Raw genomic sequence first — 21,275 nt, 5'->3', positions numbered from 1 at the left:
AGACCCGACATCTGTTGGAAGTAGAGAAGGAGGAACTTGAGGTTGGCGATATCGTTCTCCGAGCCTTCAACCATAATGATCGTGTCGTCGGCATACTGGAGAATGGATATCCCAGAGCCACCGACGAGGTGGGGAGTGATCCCACGAATATGGCCCGCGGCTTTCGCCTTATCAAGGATGGATGCTAGCGCGTCCACGACCATATTGAACAAGAACGGGGAGAAAGGATCACCTTGTCTGACCCCACATAGGGTGGGGAAGAAAGGGCCAATCTCGCCGTTGATGTTCACGGCCGTACGACCGCACGTGACCATTTGCATGACTCGAGTAATCCACCGATCGTCAAAGCCCTTCCGAAGAAGGACCTCCCTAAGGAAGGACTAGCTAACCGTGTCGTAAGCTTTATGGAAGTCAATATTCAGAAAGACCGCCTTGAGGTTTTTGGAGCGGACCTCATGGAGGACTTCATGAAGGACTAGGACCCCATCCAGGATGTACCGGCCCTAAATGAAAGCCGTCTGGTTGGGGTGCGTGACACGGTCGGCCAGCAGGGTCACCCTATTGGCGTACCCTTTAGCCAGGATCCTGAAGATGACGTTAATGACCATAATCGGCCGAAATTGACGAATGTCAGACGCCCTGGCAACCTTCGGGATGAGTGAGATGATCCCGTAGTTGAGTCGCTCGAGGTCAATGGAGCCAACGTAGAGCTCGTCGAAGATAGCCATGACCTCCGGTTTAATCACGTTCCAGAAGGCCTGGAAGAATCTCACAGGAAGGCCATCCGATCCCGGTGCAGAGGAGGAGTTCATGCCCTTAATGGCCTCCCAAACCTCCTGATCGGAGAAGGGGGCCGTTAGGGCCACGTTCTCCGCCTCAGACACCAACTGGGACCTGGCCCAATAGTCATGGGCAAGAGAAAGGCCGCTCCGAGGAGCGGCAAAGAACAAGGATCTATAGAATCCGTCAACGTGGGACCGAATGTCACGAGGGGACTGCAGAAGTGTCTCCCCCTCCCACAAGAGGGGGATGGTATTGCGTCTACGGTGGCCGTTGGCAATGGCCTGGAAGTATGCCGTATTCGCGTCGCCCTTCAAGACCCACTTCTGAGCACCCCGGAGGCGCCAATAGGTCTCCTCATCGGTATAGATCACGGAAAGCCCAACCGAATCAGCGCACAGGTCAAGGGCCTGGATCGCTGATAACAACATCTTCTTATGCTCACGAAGGTCACGCCCCAGATTAGCCCCCACCCCTTCATGAGCTGACGGGCCCGCTTCGCGCAGAAGTGCCACGAGTCAATGGCCGAGGGGGGGCGGGAGTGGGGGTGGGAGCGAGCCTCGATCCACCGAGTGCCAACCGCCTCAATAAAACCGGTTTGAGAGAGCCAGAATGTCTCGAACCGGAATCGAGGGGGGACTGGGGGACGCTCGTCAGCAGAAGAGAGGAGAAGGGGGACGTGGTCTGAGCCAATCCTCGTGATGGCGCGGAGGGAAGCTAAGGGGCAGCGGAGGTCCCAATCCGGGGACACTAGGACCCGGTCCAGGACGAACTGGGTCGGGGAGGCTTGCCGGTTGGTCCAGGTGAATCTGGCACCAATCTGGTCAATCTCGCGGAGGCCAAGGTCGGCAATGAAGTCATTGAACAACTGCATCCGAGCAAAGCAAACATTGTCATTGCTCTTGTCCTCCGCCACGCGGAGGAGGTTAAAATTGCCACCAACCACCACCGGGAGGGGGGCCGAGGAAATCTTCCGGTGGAGCTCCTCGAGGAAGGCGGCAGACCGACTATGGTCTGCGGGCCCGTAGACAATGATGACCTCCCACTTGAAGTTGAGAGAACTCTCGAAGAGCTCCATGCTCACGAAGAACTCCCCCGGTCCATGCTGCCCACCTCAAAGGTGGCATCCTTTATGCCTAAAAGGATGCCACCCGAGTGGTCGGCGCTCCCACTAGAAGGGAGCCAATGCCACACAAAGAGGTGGGAGCTCAGACGGTCAAGCTCAGGAAGCGAGAATTCAAGACGCATGGTCTCCTGGATGGCAACAATGTCAATGAGTTCATCATGCATGTATTCGATGAGTTGGCAGCGTCGGCCATCATGGCCGAAACCGCGGATGTTCCAGAACAGAGCACGCATTAAGGTGCCATTGGGGGGCTGCTTGACCCCAGAACGCGAGAGGCACTTTGGGAACGGAGAGCCGCAGTGCGGGAATGGGTGCGGCCCCGGATTTCGGTCCCTCCCACCGGGGGAGGGGGACCAATCTGCCGCGGCACCGTCGGGAGAGTGTTCTCCCCGGAAGGGGGAGGGACAGGGGGCAAGAGGAGAGCCGCACGGGCCTCCGCGAGCCTCCCATCCAGGATCTCACGGGCGCGGATCGCCGCAATCTGGACTAAGGGGGGCCAGATTCCCCCCGAAAAATGATTGCAGAATCCGAGGCCACCTTCGCAAGGTTGCCAAGAGGGATCGACTCGAGAGCAGATAAGGAGCAAGATGAAGCTGAGGGGGGACGGCGGGCGTACCTGGCTCCAGGTTCCGCGTAGCAGCCCAGATCTCCGCCCGCTCTAAGATGGGCAGAGCCGGACTACCCTCGGGATGAGCAGCATCCAGCCGAGCACTCCGATGAGACGCCGTCACCGAGGAGGAAGCCGACCTGCCACGTCGAGAGTAGGCAGCTGACCGCGGAGGAGGTGGCTGGGCGGCCACGGGAGTGGTCACCCTGGCCTCCCCATCCATGGTTAGGGCCCCAGCGGGAGAGGCCAGAAGAGCGGGCCCGGCGCAGCTGAGGAGGGTCGGGGTCGGAGCCGAGGGAGGGAGGAGCAGAGGCGGGAGAGCCTCGGGGGGAGGAGGCTGAGCGGCCGCGAGGGGGGACGCCGGGGGGTGTGCGTCGGCCACCAGGGCTACAACCACCTCAGGAGGAGCCGACGGCTCAGACTGTAGCTGACCAGGATCCGGAGTGGCAGCCAGGAGGGGGGCCAACTCTGGACCCAGTGTGACGAGATCTGCCGATGAGGGAGAGCGTGGGGAAGAAGCCGGGCAGACGACCAGGCCGACACTGGAGATGTCGCTCTCCTCGGAGGAAGACGCCGCGGGAACCAGGGGGTCGCCAAGAGCCAGAAGGGGCGCGGCCTAGCGACCCTTGCCCCCGGCTGCCAGAGGAAGAGGCGAGGGGGAAGGGGAGCGGGAGTCCTCCGACCCCCCCTCCCCTCGTCGTCAGAGTGGTGCGAGAGAGCATGGTGACGACCGCGGTAGTCTCCATCAGCCCCCGGGTTACCACCAGGGAGGCCGGCGTCCAAGGAGCGGGGGCGGCCGACGTGGTTGGGAGGCTCAGGGGAGATCCTGAGGTCGAAGCCCTAGTCGTTGAAGAACACTCGGACGGTGGTGCGGAGCTTGGAGGAGTCGAGGCACTTGACCTTGACCCGAACCTCCTCCTCTTTGCGCAGTGAGAGCTTATCGACCACCACCACCTTGCCCAGGAGGCGGGACATCTGGCGGATGACGAGCTCAAACCGCGCAATGTCAGGAAGGCTGGCGACAAGAATCCAAGTTGTGTCGAGAACGGCCACCGCATGGGCATCAAGAATTGGCTTGGAAATGTCAACGACCAGCTGGTTGAGAGCGAGCATGATCCGGCCACTGCGGGTCGCGTAGCCGTAGCTGACAGAGTCAGGGAAGACGAGGTGAAGACGTGGCCAGCGAAGGGGGTGACCACCCAGTCCTACTAGCGGCGGTAGAGGTGGTTCAGCTCCGCCTCGATCATCTCGGGGGAGGCCACCCCGTCCACCACAGTGACGACTTCCTGGAGGGTCGGCGAAGGTGGCGGGACATCAAGGACCTCGAGGTGGAAGAAGCCAAGCCCCTCGATGCCATGGCCATACATCATGAGCTCCGACACTGCCGGTCTATCGGGACACAGGAGAGCTGGGTGCCCTGGATCCTTGCAGAGTGCTGCTACCTCTCAGGTCAACTGTGTCAACCCCCAGTGCTGCCACCTCTGCAAGGCCACTATGGAGTGCTGCTACCTCTCAGGTCAACTGTGTCAACCCCCAGTGCTGCTACCTCTGCAAGGATCCGGGGCACCCAGCTCTCTTGTGTCCCGATAAACCGGTGGTGTCGGAGCTCATGATGTACGGCCATGGCATCGAGGGGCTTGGCTTCTTCCACCTCGAGGTCCCTGATGTCCCGCCACCTTCGCCGACCCTCCAGGCAGTCGTCACTGTGGTGGGCGGGGTGGCCTCCCCCGAGATGATCGAGGCGGAGCTAAACCACCTCTACCGCCGCTAGTGGGACTGGGTGGTCACCCCCTCCGCTGGCCACGTCTTCATCGTCGTCTTCCCCGACTCTGTCAGCTACGGCTACGCGACCCGCAGTGGCCGGATCACACTCGCTCTCAACCAGCTGGTCGTCGACATTTCCAATCCAATTCTTGATGCCCATGCGGTGGCCGTTCTCGACACCACTTGGATTCTTTTAGCCAGCCTTCCTAACATTGCGCGGTCTGAGCTCGTCATCCGCCAGATGTCCCGCCTCCTGGGCAAGGTGGTGGTGGTCGATGAGCTCTCGCTGCACAAAGAGGAGGAGGTTCGGGTCAAGGTCAAGTGCCTCGACTCCTCCAAGCTCCGCACCACCGTCCGAGTGTTCTTCAACGACCAGGGCTTCGATCTCAGGATCTCCCCTGAGCCTCCCAACCACGTCGGCCGCCCCCGCTCCTTGGACGCCGGCCTCCCTGGTGGTAACCCGGGGGCTGACGGAGACTACCGTGGTCGTCACCATGCTCGCTCGCACCACTCCGACGACGAGGGGGGGTCGGAGGACTCCCGCTCCCCTTCCTCCTCGCCTCCGCCTCCGGCAGCCGGGGGAAAGGGTCGCCAGCCCGCGCCCCTTCTGGCTCTCGGCGACCCCCTGGTTCCCGCGACGTCTTCCTCCGAGGAGAGCGACATCTCCAGTGTCGGCCTGGTCATCTGCCCGGCTTCTTCCCCCACGCTCTCCCTCTTCGGCAGATCTCGTCACACCGGGTCCGGACTTGGCCCCCCTCCTGGCTGCCACTCCGGATCCCGGTCAGCTGCAGTCTGAGCCGTCGGCTCCTCCTGAGGTGGCTGTAGCCCTGGTGGCCGACACACACACCCCGGCGTCCCCCTCGCGGCCGCTCAGCCTCCTCCCCCCGAGGCTCTCCCGCCTCTGCTGCTCCCTCCCTCGGCTCCGACCCCGACCCCGACCCTCCTCAGCTGCGCCATGCCCGCTCTTCTGGCCTCTCCCGCTGGGGCCCTGACCATGGATGGGGAGGCCATGGTGACCACTGCCGTGGCCACCCAGCCACCTCCTCCTCGGTCAGCTGCCTACTCTCGCCGTGGCAGGTCGGCTTCCTCCCCGGTGACGGCGTCTCGTCGGAGTGCTCGGCTGGATGCTGCTCATCCCGAGGGTAGTCCGGCTCTGCCCATCTCAGAGCGGGCGGAGATCCGGGCTGCTGCGTGGAACCTGGAGCCAGGTACGCCCGCTGTGCCCCCTCGGCTTCATCTTGCTCCTTCTCTGCTCTCGAGTCGATCCCTCTTGGCAACCTTGCGAAGGTGGCCTCGGATTCTGCGATCATTTTTCGGGGGAATCTGGTCCCCCTTAGTCCAGATTGCGGCGATCCGCGCCCGTGAGATCCTGGATGGGAGGCTCGCGGAGGCCCGTGCCGCTCTCCTCTTGCCCCCTGTCCCTCCCCCTGTATCTCCCCCTTCGCAGGGGAGGTCCTATATGTCGAGCGGCAAAAAAGAAGCGCATGTGTGGATCGAACTCCAGACCTCTCGGTGGATTCTAGCGTGCCTAGCCAGCCGAGCTAGCATCCTACAACATTTTTAGCGCAACGCTAGCCTAAAAACGCGTGCACTTCGTTTTTATAATTTCTGTTTTTTCATTCGATGTGAAAATAATTCGGATTATAAAAATGTTCTAAATTTTCAAAAAATTGTAAACTGTCAAAACCAATTCTTGAATTCAAACAATATTCGTGATTTCAACAAGAATAAACATTTTATTAATTTTAAAGTTTTTTTATTTTGATTAACAAACTTTAATGAGAATTTAAAAAATAACCATGAACAATTTATTTGTATTTGATGAACAAAATTTACAATTGATGAACATTTTTGGAACCTGATGAACAAACTTTGTATTCAAGAACATTAAAAAAATGATGAAATAATTTTGCGTTCAATGAACAAAATTTGATTTTAATGAACATTTTTTGAAAAGGATGAACATAATATAATTTGATGAACAATATTTTAGTTTGATGAACATGTTTAAATCTAATGAACAACAAATTAAATTTGATGGACTTTTTTGGAATGCTTGAACATGTTTTTACATGGTTGAATATTTTTTAAATTTGATGAACAAAAAAATGTTCACAAATTTAAATAAAAATCAAAAAACATGCAAAAGGAAATATGAAAAATATAAAAAATAATAAGGAAAACAGAAAAGGAAAAGAACACGACAAAGGAAAAAGAAAGAAAAAAAATGAGAGATAAAATAAGAAAATAAATAAATTAATAGAAAATAAAAACAAAACATAAGTATAAAAAGAAAATTTGATAGAGAAATGATAATAAAAAAATTGTGAATGTTCTAGAACCTTCCCAAAACAGGTGGGGAATAAACCGTAAAATGGGCTCGAGGGGTGCGCTGTAGGGTAATAGCGTGGGACCTACGTGTTGTATAGAATCTGCCAAGCAGCCCTAAAAAAAGGCGAGCGATAGGCACCAGTGCGCCGGCCGAAATTTCAGCCGGTCGCACCGCGTACGTACGATTTGGTCTTAATAGCTGTAGATACCTTTCCCTCAACTGCTTCGCTAGTTAAAAAAAATAAGCCATGGCGCAAGTTCATCCAGAGCAGCCTCATGATCCCCCAGCTTGCTGGCCATCCACGTCGGCGCTGGCCGCCGCCCTCGTCGCCGGTGGTCGACCCTCGTTGCAGCCGGCCGCCGCCCTCGCACAACCTCCTCCCCCGCATTCGAAAAAAATCGCTCCATGGAGCTTGTAGCACGAATCCTCCTCGGTTCCAGCATGAAAAACCTCATCTGCAACCTCACAGCTACCGCGGCATCGCCATCGCAGTACAATGCTTATTTGCTTGTATCAATTTGTGTAGCTGGTTATATCGTTTTCCATCCACCATGGTAGCATCTTCCTTCTTCGTCCTTCCATCTTGTACCTGTACTGCTGTCAGTTGTAGCATTTCGCATTATGTTTGTAGCAAAGCATGATGCTGGTTGTAGCAAAAATCAAAACATAATTGTGCGATGCAGCAAATCATGATGGCGGTTGTAGCTAGATGGGATGTTGGTAGTAGCAATTTTCAATGCCAGTTGTAGCATGCAGCACAAATCCGCGGTGCCCGTCCTCGCTAAATGTCGCTTGGAGTAGTGCCGCCCATCCTCGCCGCTCGCTGTCACCACGCTCAGCAGCCTCGGTTGTAGCAAAAAACGAAACAGGACGTAGCAGGAAACGAAGTTGGTTGTAGCAAAAAACAAGTTATTGTGCGTGGTCATCACGCTCGCCATCCTTGGTTTGTAGCAAAAAGGAAGCCGGTTGTAGCAAAAATGAAGCCGGTTGTAGCAAAAAACAGACTCGGGAGGTGTACTAAGTAGCTTGTGGTCATAGGGTAGCTCTCTGTGGTCGCAACCAATGGCAAGAGATGGTATTTGGACTAGCTTGCGGCGGTGCCATGAGAGCCTGTTTGGTGGAGTTGAGAAGAAAGGAAGGGAGAAGAATAGAAGATAGCATCTACGTTAGGTGAAGAAAACGATTGGAGGACGAGCCTTGCTAGCGGCTTGCGACCGGCCCAACGTTTGGCCGGTGCGCCGACGTCAAACGTTTCCCTAAAAAAACGGATCTGCCAAACGGCAACTAGGAGCTCCCCTATTTGCACGGGGACCCCGCTTATTGCGCACGAATGCATTTTTTATCGCATTAAGCGATCACACAGTGACGTATCGCTGAAAGAGTCTGGTAATTGGGCCGGCCCATTCGCTGGCAGTCAATGAAGAAAAAAGGGCAGGAGAAATGGGACGCGCCTGGATTCAATCCCTGCTCTCACTAATTCACAGGATGTGTGACTAGCCAATGTGATAGGCACGTGTTGGTGACAAATGAGAAGGGAGGTCTTTATTAACTCGAAACAAGCCGGGTTTTTCACTAGTTATTCTTTGTTTTTCTTTTCATTTTTTTGGCTTTCCTCCATTTTCTCTTTCTTTACTCCATTTTCTGTTTTCATTATGTTTGTTTTTGTTTTCACTCTACATTTTCGTATATGCCAAAAATATTTTTTTAATTAAGTGATCAACATTTTTTGTATACGCGTTCAACATTGTCCGAATGCTTATTCAACATTTTTCAAAAAATTGTTCAACATTTAATACTTATCAATATTTTAAAAAACTTGTTCACCATTTGTCATATACTCGTTCAACATTTTCTAAGACCTATTCAACATTTTCAATACTTATTTAACATTTTTCAAATACTTGTTCAACATTTTTCAAATTATTGTTCAATATTTTCAAATAGTTATTCAACATTTTTATATACCCATTCAACATTTTTTAATACCTATTCAACCTTTTTCAAAGTATTCGGCATTTTTAATACTTATTCAACATTCCCAAATATTTGTTCAGCATTTTTAATACTTATTCAAAAAAAATTCAAATGTGTTTTTAAAAGTGTATTTTTGTAATATGTCTAGGACGCCCCCAGAAGCGAGCACAGTGTCCTGGCTCGCTGAACGCGAGAAATAGAGGCGTAGCCAGCATCGCTGACACATGCTCAAATGGGCCTCATCAGCACAACCCATTCATAGGTACTTTTTTCCTTTGTCTAAAAAAGGTACTTTTTTCCTTTTTGGAAAATGTGTTTCATAAATATAATTAGGTTCCCCGTAATGAGTCTTAAAAATTGGAATCTAGCAGTATCATGTAGCCAAATTCGGTTTGGCTTCCTAAAATTTAGCTGTACTTTAAGTTTCTCTGAGACGCACGTTTTGACGTGGTTTGTATCTCTGGTTTCGTTCTGGTAATGGAACCTGGGGGCTTTGGCCCTCCTTTTAGTCTAAAAAATATAAATTTTTTAAAAACTAATAAAAATATCTTTTAAACAACATTAGTGAATACATAAAAATATGTACTTTTCAGAAATATATAACAGTTAAATAATTATTTATCTATTTAAAAAAATCAAGCATTAAAATTTTAAAGTTATTTAAAAATTTTCATTTATTTTAAAACAAATTTCATGCATTTTTTTCAAAAGATTATAAGGGTCAAGATGTGTCAAAAAACATATATGTTTAGAATCGTTTTTGTAATTTAAAAATATATTCCTATAATACTTTTAAAATATGCATGATTTTATAAAATTGTTTGCGTGTCTATATAAAATGTAATTATATTTTATAAATTTTCATGTAATTTAGTAAGTGTTCATATACATAGGAAAAAAATCATGTTTTCTTTAAAAAAATGCACCATAGAGCGTCCTAGCCGGACAAATATTTTTTGACTTAAGGTATATGATTTTGGGTGGCTGAAATGTTGACCAACTTGTATATACCCGCAAAAAAAAAACTTGTATATGGGGCTCCCCTTTGTATATTGGGCACACCTGTGTCAAAATCAGGTGAGTTAGGTTAGAGGATCTCTGCTCGTCCTGGGGGTCAGGGGGCACCCGTTGGAAGGGGCGCTGCAGCTGGGTGCTTGTTTTTTATTGTTTGAATTAACTGAGGGTCAGCTGCTTCATCAAGCTTGCGCAAAATAAATTTTTAATCGCGGTGATCTTGTTCATAATAAACACGTGAAAGAAAGCTTCTCAAGATCTTTGCTAGTAATATCCGGGCCGCCACAGTCGTCGACGAAGTATTACTTGTTTTTGAACTGACTGAAATGTCGTGCCATATATTATGTGTCCCTCTCGGCTGGCTTTATCAGAAACCAAATAAGTATCACACACGTTTAGATCGTAATCCTTCCATCCTTAGCCTGTTTCCTCCTTGAGAGCCTTGGCGACTGGGTCGCAGTGGATCACATCGAACTAAGAAAGAAATATCTTGGACTAGTTTCACCCGGGGTACCTGCCCGCGGTGGCTCGAACACGATAAGCTTAAGGCTAATACAATATGAGAAGATGCCAGACAGCTGTGACATGATCACATACTAAACCATGGCATATACCCTGCATTTCTGTCGTTTATCCATGGAGCCAATGTGCTAAAAGAAGAACCGGCCCTAATTGGCATTCGATCATCATTATATATTAGTACTATCCAAGATCGCAATATCTAGGACTAAATTCAAATGCCAGAGGCGACCTTGCTTGCTCAATAAATCAACTCAAATCCGCCCTGCCTTAGATGCAGCTGCCTGCGCTGTCAAGTGTCAACGAAGGCACTACCCATTTCCTCAGCCTACAAATGTGTCGCCGATGCCGCCATTAATGCTCACAAGTCATAAGTTACCAGCATCCCACACAAGTCGCGAGCATTGCACGCACGAAGCTTTCGACCAACGATGTCGTCGTCGTCGTCGTCAGCGGGCCTCCCGTGGCAGGCGCGCGGCGGCGGTGTCTTTGACTTCGGGCAGGGCAGCGCGCTGGTGCTCGCGTCGTACCCGGTGCTCCTGCTCCTCGTCCTTCTCTCCGCGTTCGTCAAGTACGTCTGGATCGCGCTCGCGCTCTACTGCGCGATCCTGTTCGTGCTCTCCTGCACCGGCCGCTTGCTCGCCGGGCCGGTGGTGTTCGTGCACGACGAGGCCAGGGCGGCCGTCGAGCGGGGCGGCCTATCGCAGGCGTCCATTGCTGCTATCCCGGCGTTCGTGTACGCTGCCGCTGCCGGCGACGGCGAGGCCCAGTGCGCGGTGTGCCTGGAGGCTCTGTCCGGCGGGGAGGAGGCGCGACGGCTGCCGGTGTGCGCGCACACGTTCCACGTCGGGTGCATCGACATGTGGTTCCACTCGCATGCGACCTGCCCGGTCTGCCGCTGCCATGTCGAGCTGCCCAAGGCCGGCAAGATGGCGCCGTTGCCGCCAGAGCTGCCTCTCCCGCCGGTGTAGTTGTCGCTGACTGTGCCAGTACATAAGATTGTACACATTTAAATTTGAGATCCCTCACTGCCTCAGTATTGTCTTATTGTACTCCGCTGACGATCGAATACGGTATACTCTTTACATGCTTAATTAATGTGTTACTGCCGCCGTCCTGTTTTATTAGTCCTTTTCAAAAATTAGTCCCTTTGTATTTTGTGTCAAAATTTGACCACAAATTTAACTGATAAAATGTTAATACATGTCGTTAAAAATTGTATCAATGAATTCGTATTTGAACATAGTCCGGCAATACTATATTTTTATGTATAACTTAAATTTATTATTTAAAATCACATTGTCAAAATATGACTCTAAATACGAGGGGTTACTAATAACCCATGATGGAGGTAGTACGCTACTCCATACTCTCTGTGACTGAAAATACCATTATATTTTAGGTGCCTCACTGCTCCAGTATTATTAGATTTCCTTTTAAAATCAAACTTTCTAAATTTTGATCAAGTTTATTGAAAATATAGACATTTAGCATATCAAATAAATACCATTTGATTCACCATGAAATATAATATTATATATTTTTAATATTGTAGACATTCAAAAATTTCTTTATAAATTTGGTCAAAGTGTATCACATAAAAAATTACTAGGTCAAAGTTAATAAAACTCTTTTGTCTTTTTTTGGAAGTTAATGAAGCTCTGTTCTCACTAAAACCTATGCACAATGTACTACTAGTGTACATGTACGTGCAAATGCACACATTGGCTTCCCTCGCCTGATTGGTGCATTGCACAACAACCAGCTCAAAACTCCGTCCCAAATCCCTCTGGGATGACGCGATTAGTACGCGCGCTACCGATGCTTATGGACCGGCTGCCAAGGCGGCTGAGGCAGCCAGCTACATGCACGGATGGATGACAACAGTAGCAAACATGTGGATTTTTCCAGCATTGATATTTGTGGATGGTTCTAGAGAACAACAGTAGCTTGACAGGTACTGATTATCTGTGGATGGTTCCAGAGAACAACAGTAGCTTCGCTGGTACTATAGCTAGAACTGTAGCAGCGAATCCGAACATTTCCAACCATTGGATGGACCCTATCAATGGTTTAGGTTGCTTCCTGGTTATAAGATTTAAAATTTCAAAACTGGTACACTATATAGATAGTATAGATGTGTACTAATCTTGTGAAACCATCCGCTTTTCTGTCAAATCACTCTAATAGTCGCATTTTGTGCACCGTTGATTGTGATATAGGAAAAATGAGATTTTTTTTGCGGGAACGCCTGACCTATTCATCTTCAATTATGGTAGTACAACGAACACCAAAAATAATAATAATTACATCCAGATTCATAGACCATCTAATGACGACTACAAGCACTGAAGCGTGCCGAAGGCGCGCCACCGTCATTGCCCCTCCCTCACTGGAGTCGAGCAAAACTTATTGTAGTAGATAGTCTAGAAGTCGTCGTACTAAGACCCCATAGGACAAGCGCACCAGAACAGCAACCGCCGCCGATGGAGAACGTAGATCGGAAGGATCAAACGTGAAGAGACAAAAACGTATACGAACGATGAACAGATCCGAGCAAATCCACCAGAAGTAGATCCATCGGGACACATCTCCACATACCCACCGACGATGCTAAATGCACCACCAGAACGGGGGCTAGACGGGGAGAACCTTATTCCATCTTCAGGAAGTCGTGGGCGTCTCGTCTTTGTAAGTGCATCTAGTGCCACCCCTAGTTCGTTTTGGAGTATTGACGACAAACAAGGTTGAGGGACTAATGTGTTTGTGAGAATTGCAGGATAACACAGGTGGTGTCCCTCATTGATTCGGTTTACCTACCAGAGATGACCCCTAAGAATGTGTGAAGACATTGAAGACAATGGTGGTTCGTGAAGACATTCACGATGAAGATTATGACGCGTGAAGCTATTCACTTGAAGACTATGGAGTGCGAAGATATAGTTGTTTCGTAGTTTTCTTTTCTTCTTATTGAGTCATAGGAACCACCGTACTGTTAAGTGGGGTCCAAGTGAACAAAGTCAGAGTGACTGAAGTGATGCTCAACCAAATCCTATGTCTTCGAGCGAAGATGAAAGTGCAACTATCCCTAAGTGGTTTTGGTAATTCATAACAACATATAGCTCATTGAGCTAATGCTATTCCAAGACTATTATTTCAGGAAAGCTCAATGAATGGCATGGCATGGATGATGAAAGTGGATCCCTCAAAATATCAAGGACAAATGATTGGCTCAAGCTCAAAAGCTCAAGACTCTTCATTTTACATTTTAGTGATCCAAGATCACATTGAGTCTATAGGAAAAGCCAATACTATCAATGAGGGATGAGGTGTTGCTTAATGAGCCTCTTGCTTCAAGTGCTTAGTGATATGCTCCAAATACCCTCAACTACTTTCTCACATCCTCATATGACCTAAACCCAAAGTCAAAATCGGTCACACCGATTCTTTCTATCCGGCGCCACCGAGTTCAAATGTCATAGCCACTGCCACAAACCCTAGGCAAATCGGTCTCACCGATAGGGATCTCGGTCTCACCGAGATGGGATTGTAATCTCTCTGTTTCCCTTCGTAACGTTTTGGTCTAATCGAAGTGAGCGATCGGTCCCACCGAGATTGCAATGGAAACTCCCTGTTTCCCCTTCGTAACGCTTCGGTCTCACCGAAATGAGCGAATCGGTCCCACCGAGTTTACCTGACCAACTCTCTGGAAAGATTATTACCAAAATCGGTCTCACCGAGTTTGTGTAATCGGTCTTACCGAGATTACGTTATGCCCTAACCCTAACCATATCGGTCTTACCGAGTTGCATGTCGGTCCCACCGAAAATCCTAACGGTCACTAGGTTTACTAAATCGGTCCGACCGAGTTTGTTGATTCAGTCCCACCAAGTTTGGTAAATTGTGTGTAACGGTTAGATTTTGTGTGGAGGCTATATATACCCCTCCACCTCCTCTTCATTCGTTGAGAGAGCCATCAGAACAAACCTACACTTCCAACTTACCATTTCTGAGAGAGAACCACCTACTCATGTGTTGAGGCCAAGATATTCCATTCCTACCATATGAAGTTTGATCTCTAGCCTTCCCGAAGTTGCTTTCCACTCAAATCTTCTTTCCACCAGATCCAAATCCTATGAGAGAGAGTTGAGTGTTGGGGAGACTATCATTTGAAGCACAAGAGCAAGGAGTTCATCATCAACGCACCATTTGTTACTTCTTGGAGAATGGTGTCTCCTAGATTGGCTAGGTGTCACTTGGGAGCCTCCGACAAGATTGTGGAGTTGAACCAAGGAGTTTGTAAGGGCAAGGAGATCGCCTACTTCATGAAGATCTACCGCTAGTGAGGCAAGTCCTTCGTGGGCGACGGCCATGGTGGGATAGACAAGGTTGCTTCTTCGTGGACCCTTCGTGGGTGGAGCCCTCCGTGGACTCACGCAACCGTTACCCTTCGTGGGTTGAAGTCTCCATCAACGTGGATGTACGATAGCACCACCTATCGGAACCACGCCAAAAACATCCGTGTCTCCAATTGCGTTTGAATCCTCCAAACCCTTCCCTTTACTTTCTTGCAAGTTGCATGCTTTAATTTCCGCTGCTCATATACTCTTTGCATGCTTGCTTGAATTGTGTGATGATTGCTTGACTTGTCCAAAGATTGCTAAAATCTGCCAAACTCTAAAATTGGGAAAAGGTTAAGTTTTTAATTGGTCAAGTAGTCTAATCACCCCCCTCTAGACATACTTCAAGGTCCTACCGAAGACAATGAGAGCAAATCTTATCCAGAGCTGGATGAGTCAGCTTTGCTTGTAGCCCAAGCCAAGCTGCCGCGTGTGTTTGAAATCTGACCGTTGGACACGTGTCAGTTCCTTAGTGACCCAGGGTCATTTTGGACAAATCAGGTTTGGTTGCCTCCTAGCTATAAATAGCCCACCCCCTACACCATAAATTGGTGGCTGCTTAGAGTTAGTGCACGACTTTTGTCGTTTGAGAGCAACCCACCTCCGAGGCATTTGAGAGAGAAATCCTTGCAAGGACAAAGCCCAAAACACCCAAAGCCAAAGAGTGTTAGGCATTGTAAGTGCATCTAGTGCCATCTCTAGTTGGTTTTGGAGTATTGACGACAAACCTGGTTGAGGGACTAATGTGTTTGTGAGAATTGCAGGATAACACAGGTAGTAGTCCCTCGTTGATTCGGTTTACCTACCGGAGATGACCCCTAAAAATGTGTGAAGACATTGAATACAATGGTGGTCTGTGAAGCTATTCCCGTTGAAGTCTATGACATGAGAAGACATCGCATGAAGACTATGGAGCGCGAAGACTTAGTTGTTTTGTTGTTTCCTTTTCTTCTGTGTTGAGTCATAGGAACCACCGCACTATTAAGTGGGGTCCAAGTGAACAAAGTCAGAGTGACTAAAGTGATGCTCAACCAAATCCTATGTCTTCGAGCGAAGACAATGAGAAAATCTTATCCACAGTCGGATGAGTCAGCTTTACTTGTAGCCCAAGTCAAGCTGCCGCGTGTGTTTGAAATCTGCCTGTTGGGACACGTGTCAGTTCCTTAGTGACCCAGGGTCATTTCGAACAAATCAGGCCGAGTTGCCGAGTGGCTATAAATAGCCCACCCCCTACACCATAAATTAGTGGCTGCTCAGAGTTAGTGCATGGCTTTTGTCATTTGAGAGCAACACACCTCCGAAGCATTTGAGAGAGAATCCTTGTGAGGACAAAGCCCAAACCACCCAGAGCCCAAAGAGTGTTTGGAATCACTGAAGTCTTTCTGTCCGCGTGATGTGAAGACTTGTTACACTTGAGGACTATGAATCCTCCAGCTGGTTAGGCATCGCGTTTTGAGCATCCAAGAGACATTGTGGATTGCCGGTGAACAAAGTCTGTGAAGGTTTGGAAGTCTACCTTGAAGACTTACCAGAGTGATTGGGCGGGGACTAAGTGTCCTTAGCTCAACGGGAATAAGGTGAAGACGCGGTCTTCTGAGTTGAATCTCAGCCTCCCTAACCAGACGTACAGTTGTTACAGCAACTGGAACTGGTCAAAAAAATCATTATCCTCTCCAAGCTACTGGTTCTATCTCTCACTTCTCTTTACTTACAGTTTGTCTTCGTGAAGTCATTGCCTGCTTGCATTATCTGTTTGACTTCACAGTGTGACTACTTGTTCTGATTGGCTTCATACTATCTTCCATCCTGATCCTTACTACCTAGCTGCTAATAGTCTTCATGCTTTCACTTCATTGAATACTTGACTATGACTTTTCTAGTGTAGTCTACCTTCCGCTGCATACAAATAGGGTCATTTCTATTGTTTGTCTTCGAAACTCTCATGTTTTGAAGACTTCCATAAAAATCTCCTATTCACCCCCTCTAGTCGATATCCAGCTCTTTCAATTGGTATCAGAGCAAGGTACTCCCTTATTCTGTGTGGTTCGATTTAACCACCTAGTGTTTTAGCTATGTCGACTACATGGATAGTCAAAGTCTCCACTGCGTGCCCCATATTCGATGGCACTGAATACCCCTACTGGAAGAATAAGATGCACATGCATCTTGAAGCCATTGATGTTGATCTATGGTATGTCGTCAAGAACGGTGTTCCCAAGACCGGTGAAGGTGTCACCCCTGCTGATGTCAAGAAGTTCGTTTAACTGGACTCTACCGCCAAGAGCATCATCTGTGGTCCTCTGACCAAAGGACAATATGGCCGTGTGAGTGCTCTGAAAACATTGAAGCTAGTCTGGGACTGGCTCTCCAAGGTCAACGAAGGCGTCTCAACTTAGTGAGATCAAAGGATCAATGTTCTCCGCAACCTCTCCAACCGCTTTAAGAGACACGACAATGAGAACGTCCAGCTCACATTTGATCGCCTCACTGATATCGCAAATGAGCTCCAAGCACTCGCCGCCACTGAGATCACGAAGCATGAAATAGTCAAGACACTACTGAGATCACTTGATAGCTCATTTGACACCCTAGCCCTGATGATTCAAGAACGCCCTGACTTCAAGACTCTCGATCCGTCTGACATACTTGAGAGGCTCAACACACATGAGTTTCAGCTATCTGAGAAACGAGATATCTATGGCCCCAACTATGGCCGAACTCGCACTTTGAAAGAAAAGGTTGTTTCCTCATATGAAGAAGAATCTGACTGCAGTTCTGGTGATCCTGAAGACATTGGAAAGGAGCTTGCTATGCTAGTGAAGAAGTTCCAGAAATTCACTAAGAAGAAAGGCTTCAAAAAGTCTTCACGATCCAGCTCAAGAAATGATGAAGCTTCCACCCATGACCACAAGAAGAGAACATGCCACAAGTGCAAGAAACCTGGTCACTACATCTCTGAGTGTCCTCGGTGGGACAATGAGAAGAGGAAGAAGAAGAGCAAACAATATGATTCTGATGACAAGAAGAAAAAGAAATCCTCAAAGTCTTCTTCCAAGTCTTCTTCCAAGTCTTCATCACATAAGAAGAGCTCATCTGGCAAGGCTCGTGCTTTTGTTGGCAAGGAGATGGATTCAGAGGAGGAGTCTGCTTCTGAGGAGGCAGCGGTGGAATCTGAGGAGGAGTCCGACTCTGGCGTTGCAAGTCTAGCTCTAGCTACAACTTATGTTGCCAAGTCCATCTTCAACACTGAAGACAATGGCTCCGTCACCAATGCTGATGATAATTACAAGGACGACTCTGCTCCCACCTACTGCTTCATGGCACGTGGTGCCAAGGTAAAATCACGCGATGCTTACTTTCAAACATCAAGTGAAGATGACTCTGATTGTGAATCCAAACCTAGCTACAAAACTCTTGCTAAAATTGCAACTGAACAACAGAAAGCTATGGAACATATTCAAAAACTATTAGACAAAAGCGATGACCTGTTGGACGCGGAAATGACCCGTTCTCAGTCCTTAATTGAAGACATCAAAAATCTTCATGTTAAGTACGAGGAACTTGAAAGTCGTCATGAAACGCTCTCAACAAATCATGAAAATCTTTCCTACGATTATATTCAAAGGAAGCAAGATCTTGAGAAATTGAGAACGTTCATGAAGATCTTCAAAAAGAGAACGAATCACTTCGCGCTCAACAGATCAGTCCCGCTTAGGAAGGATTTGAACCACCATGTCTAAAAAACATTGAGCGTGATAATGCTGCCTCTGTTGCTGAATGTTCTATTACTGCTACTATTGCAATATCTTCAACTGCCGATGTGGTAACTAACCCCTCTGCTGAGGATACCACTACTATTGCTGATGAAAATGCTTGGTTGAAGACACTACTTGAGACATGGATGTACAAAAGTCTCAAAGGGCATCAGACATTATGTGATGTCCTCAAAAAGCAGATTCTGAACCAAAACCCTAGGAAAGAGGGTGTTGGGTTCGAGAGGAAAATGAATGTTGATGGGTCTTACTGGAAGCCTGAGCAGTACCCCAAAACCACATGGGTTGCTACAAAGGAACCTTCAGTAGATCCATCCACCTTATCTGGTTTCACTTGTGCTAACCCTATTATCATTGATGAATCCTTTGATGCAAACTATAAACCGTTTAAGAATCAGAATGGCGAAGTGTTTGCCAGGTATATTGGTACTAACTGCAGGAATGGGCCACCTATGAAGAAGATATGGGTACCCAAAAGTAGTCTTCAGAATCTTCCTGTGAATGTCATCATGACACCACCAGGGAAGAAGACAAACCCCATACCAAAGGCTTCATATGGTCCAAAAGCTTCATACAGACCGAGGACTCATTTGAGTCACCCTAACATTAATGTTTTGCAGGGAAATCATACTCAGACCCATGAATATGAGCGTGTTTCCTCAAACCGCTATGTTCATAGAACAAAGATCTTTTCTGCTTATTCCTATGAGTATTATTCACCTCCTGCAAGGCTATTTACTAGGGCTCCAAAGCCGAAGTTCTCAGATGCTGCACTTAGACTCATTGCTTCTAAGCCACCCCTGAAAATGTGGGTGGTTAAGAAAACTTAACTCTCTTTTGCAGGGAAAGGTCTCCAGCCGGAAATCAAAGGCGTCTGATGCTTATGTTGGGGACCTTAAACATCTTGTGGGGCGCAAGATAAAGTGCCCAAATGGTCTCACTATGTATTTCGTCCCGGGATTCCTTGACACTCATCCTATCTATCCTAACCAAGATCTGCATTTCCATGTTCCACTTGTTCGTCAAATGTTTATGCTTCACAACTCGCTTGGTGAAGCCTATCCCCCAAACTGCACTGTAGGCTATGACACCTCGTACTTCAGAATGGATTATGGACAGTGGATGCACTAACCACATGACTGGCGATCGAAGTCTACTGATGGATTCAATGCTACGTCCATCAGACAAGAGTCACATCACATTTATTGACACTGGTAAAAGCAAGGTATTGGGTCTAGGTAGAGTTGCAATATCAAGGGATCATCACATGGATAAAGTGATGCTTGTTGAATCCCTTGGTTTCAACTTAATGTCTGTCTCAATGCTTTGTGACTTAAACATGATTGTGCTATTTGGAAAATATCATTGTCTTGTTCTAATGGAATCTGACAAGTCTCTAGTCTTTGAAGGGTATCAGAAAGATGATCTGTATATGGTAGATTTCTCAGCAGGACCACAGATGGCTGTATGTCTTCTAGCAAAAGCTTCAGAATGCCGGCTTTGGCATCGAAGGCTAGGGCATGCTGACATGAGGAACTTGCACACTCTCGCGAAGAAGAAACACGTCGTAGGCATCGAGGGCGTCAAGTTCAAGAAGGATCATCTATGTGGTGCCTGCGAAGCTGGAAAGATGACTAGGGCCAAGCATCCCTCGAAGACGATCATGACTACATCTCAACCCTTCGATCTGCTACACATGGACTTATTTGGCCCTACTCACTACTCTACTCTTACTACCATGGCTTGCCTCTATGGTTTCGTCACTGTTGATGATTATTCAAGATATACTTGGGTGCATATAATCCTCTACAAGAATGAAGTGCAGGATGTCTTCGGACGCTTTGCCAATCGTGCCATGACAAACTATGGCGTCAAGATCAAGCATATCAGAAGTGACAACGGCACAGAGTTCAAGAATACCGGCCTTGACCTTTATCTGGATACTTTGGGCATCACTCATGAGTTCTCTGCACCTTACACACCTCAGCAGAATGGCATCGTGGAGCGCAAGAACATAACCCTTATTGAGATGGCTTGAATGATGCTTGATGAGTACAAGACTCCAAGGAAATTCTGGCCTGAGCCATTGATACTGCATGCCACATCATCAACTGTGTTTATCTTCACAAGCTTCTGAAGAAGACATCCTATGAACTCCTAACTGGTAAGAAGCCAAATGTCAGTTACTTCAGAGTATTTGGTGCTAGGTGCTGGATCAAGGATCCACATCACACTTTAAAATTTGCACCGAAAGCACATGAAGGTTTTATGCTTGGTTACGGAAAGGATTCACACTCCTACAGAGTCTTCAACCTCTTTCACTATGAAGTGGTTGAAACTATGTATGTGCGGTTCGATGAGACTAACGGCTCGCAAAGAGAGCACTTTCCAAATGTGCTAGATGAAGTACCTCCTAGTGAATCAATCAAGCAAATGGGAGTTGGAGAGATCATACCTTCTGAGGCTCAGACTGAAGAGGAATTGATCATTTCTGCACCTAATCAACCTGAAGACAATGCTCAGCTTGAAGACAACCCTCCAAACGATGACATTGATCAGCAAGAGCAAAATCTTCGTCCTGTTCATCCTCGTGTTGCAAATGAAGTACAGATTGAGAAGATAATAGACAACATCAATGCACCTGGTCACTCACTCATTCAAGAGCAACACAAAGAGCAACACAGCTAACAAATTTCTGTGGGCATTTTGCATTCGTCTTAATCTCTGAACCCAAGAAAGTTGTTGAAGCCTTCATGTAACCTGAATGGATTCAAGCTATGCAAGAAGAACTTCAACAATTCAAGCTGAACAATGTGTGGGAATTGGTCAAGCGTCCTAATCCTCGTAAGCACAATATCATTGGCACCAAATGGATATATCGCAACAAGCAAGATGAGCATGGTAAAGTTGTAAGAAACAAGGCTCGTCTCATTGCTCAATGATACACTCAGGTTGAAGGGATTGACTTTGATGAAACATTTGCTCC

The 21,275-nt window shown here is 47.9% G+C and overlaps 1 protein-coding gene across 1 annotated transcript; it reads left to right on the top strand.

The window, feature by feature from the left end:
* Positions 1–10,547: 10,547 nt before the first annotated feature.
* On the top strand, positions 10,548–11,143 carry LOC119338917 (RING-H2 finger protein ATL39-like). Its single transcript, XM_037611126.1, has one exon. It carries the CDS (start codon positions 10,548–10,550, stop codon positions 11,085–11,087), a length of 540 nt encoding a protein of 179 aa, XP_037467023.1. The 3' UTR covers positions 11,088–11,143.
* The last annotated feature ends 10,132 nt before the right edge of the window (positions 11,144–21,275 follow it).

The sequence above is a fragment of the Triticum dicoccoides genome, chromosome 7B (genome assembly GCF_002162155.2).
Source record: "Triticum dicoccoides isolate Atlit2015 ecotype Zavitan chromosome 7B, WEW_v2.0, whole genome shotgun sequence".
Taxonomy (NCBI): Eukaryota; Viridiplantae; Streptophyta; class Magnoliopsida; order Poales; family Poaceae; genus Triticum; species Triticum dicoccoides.
The sequence above is the reverse complement of the archived record's forward strand: the minus strand, read 5'-3'. Positions and strand labels throughout refer to the sequence as shown.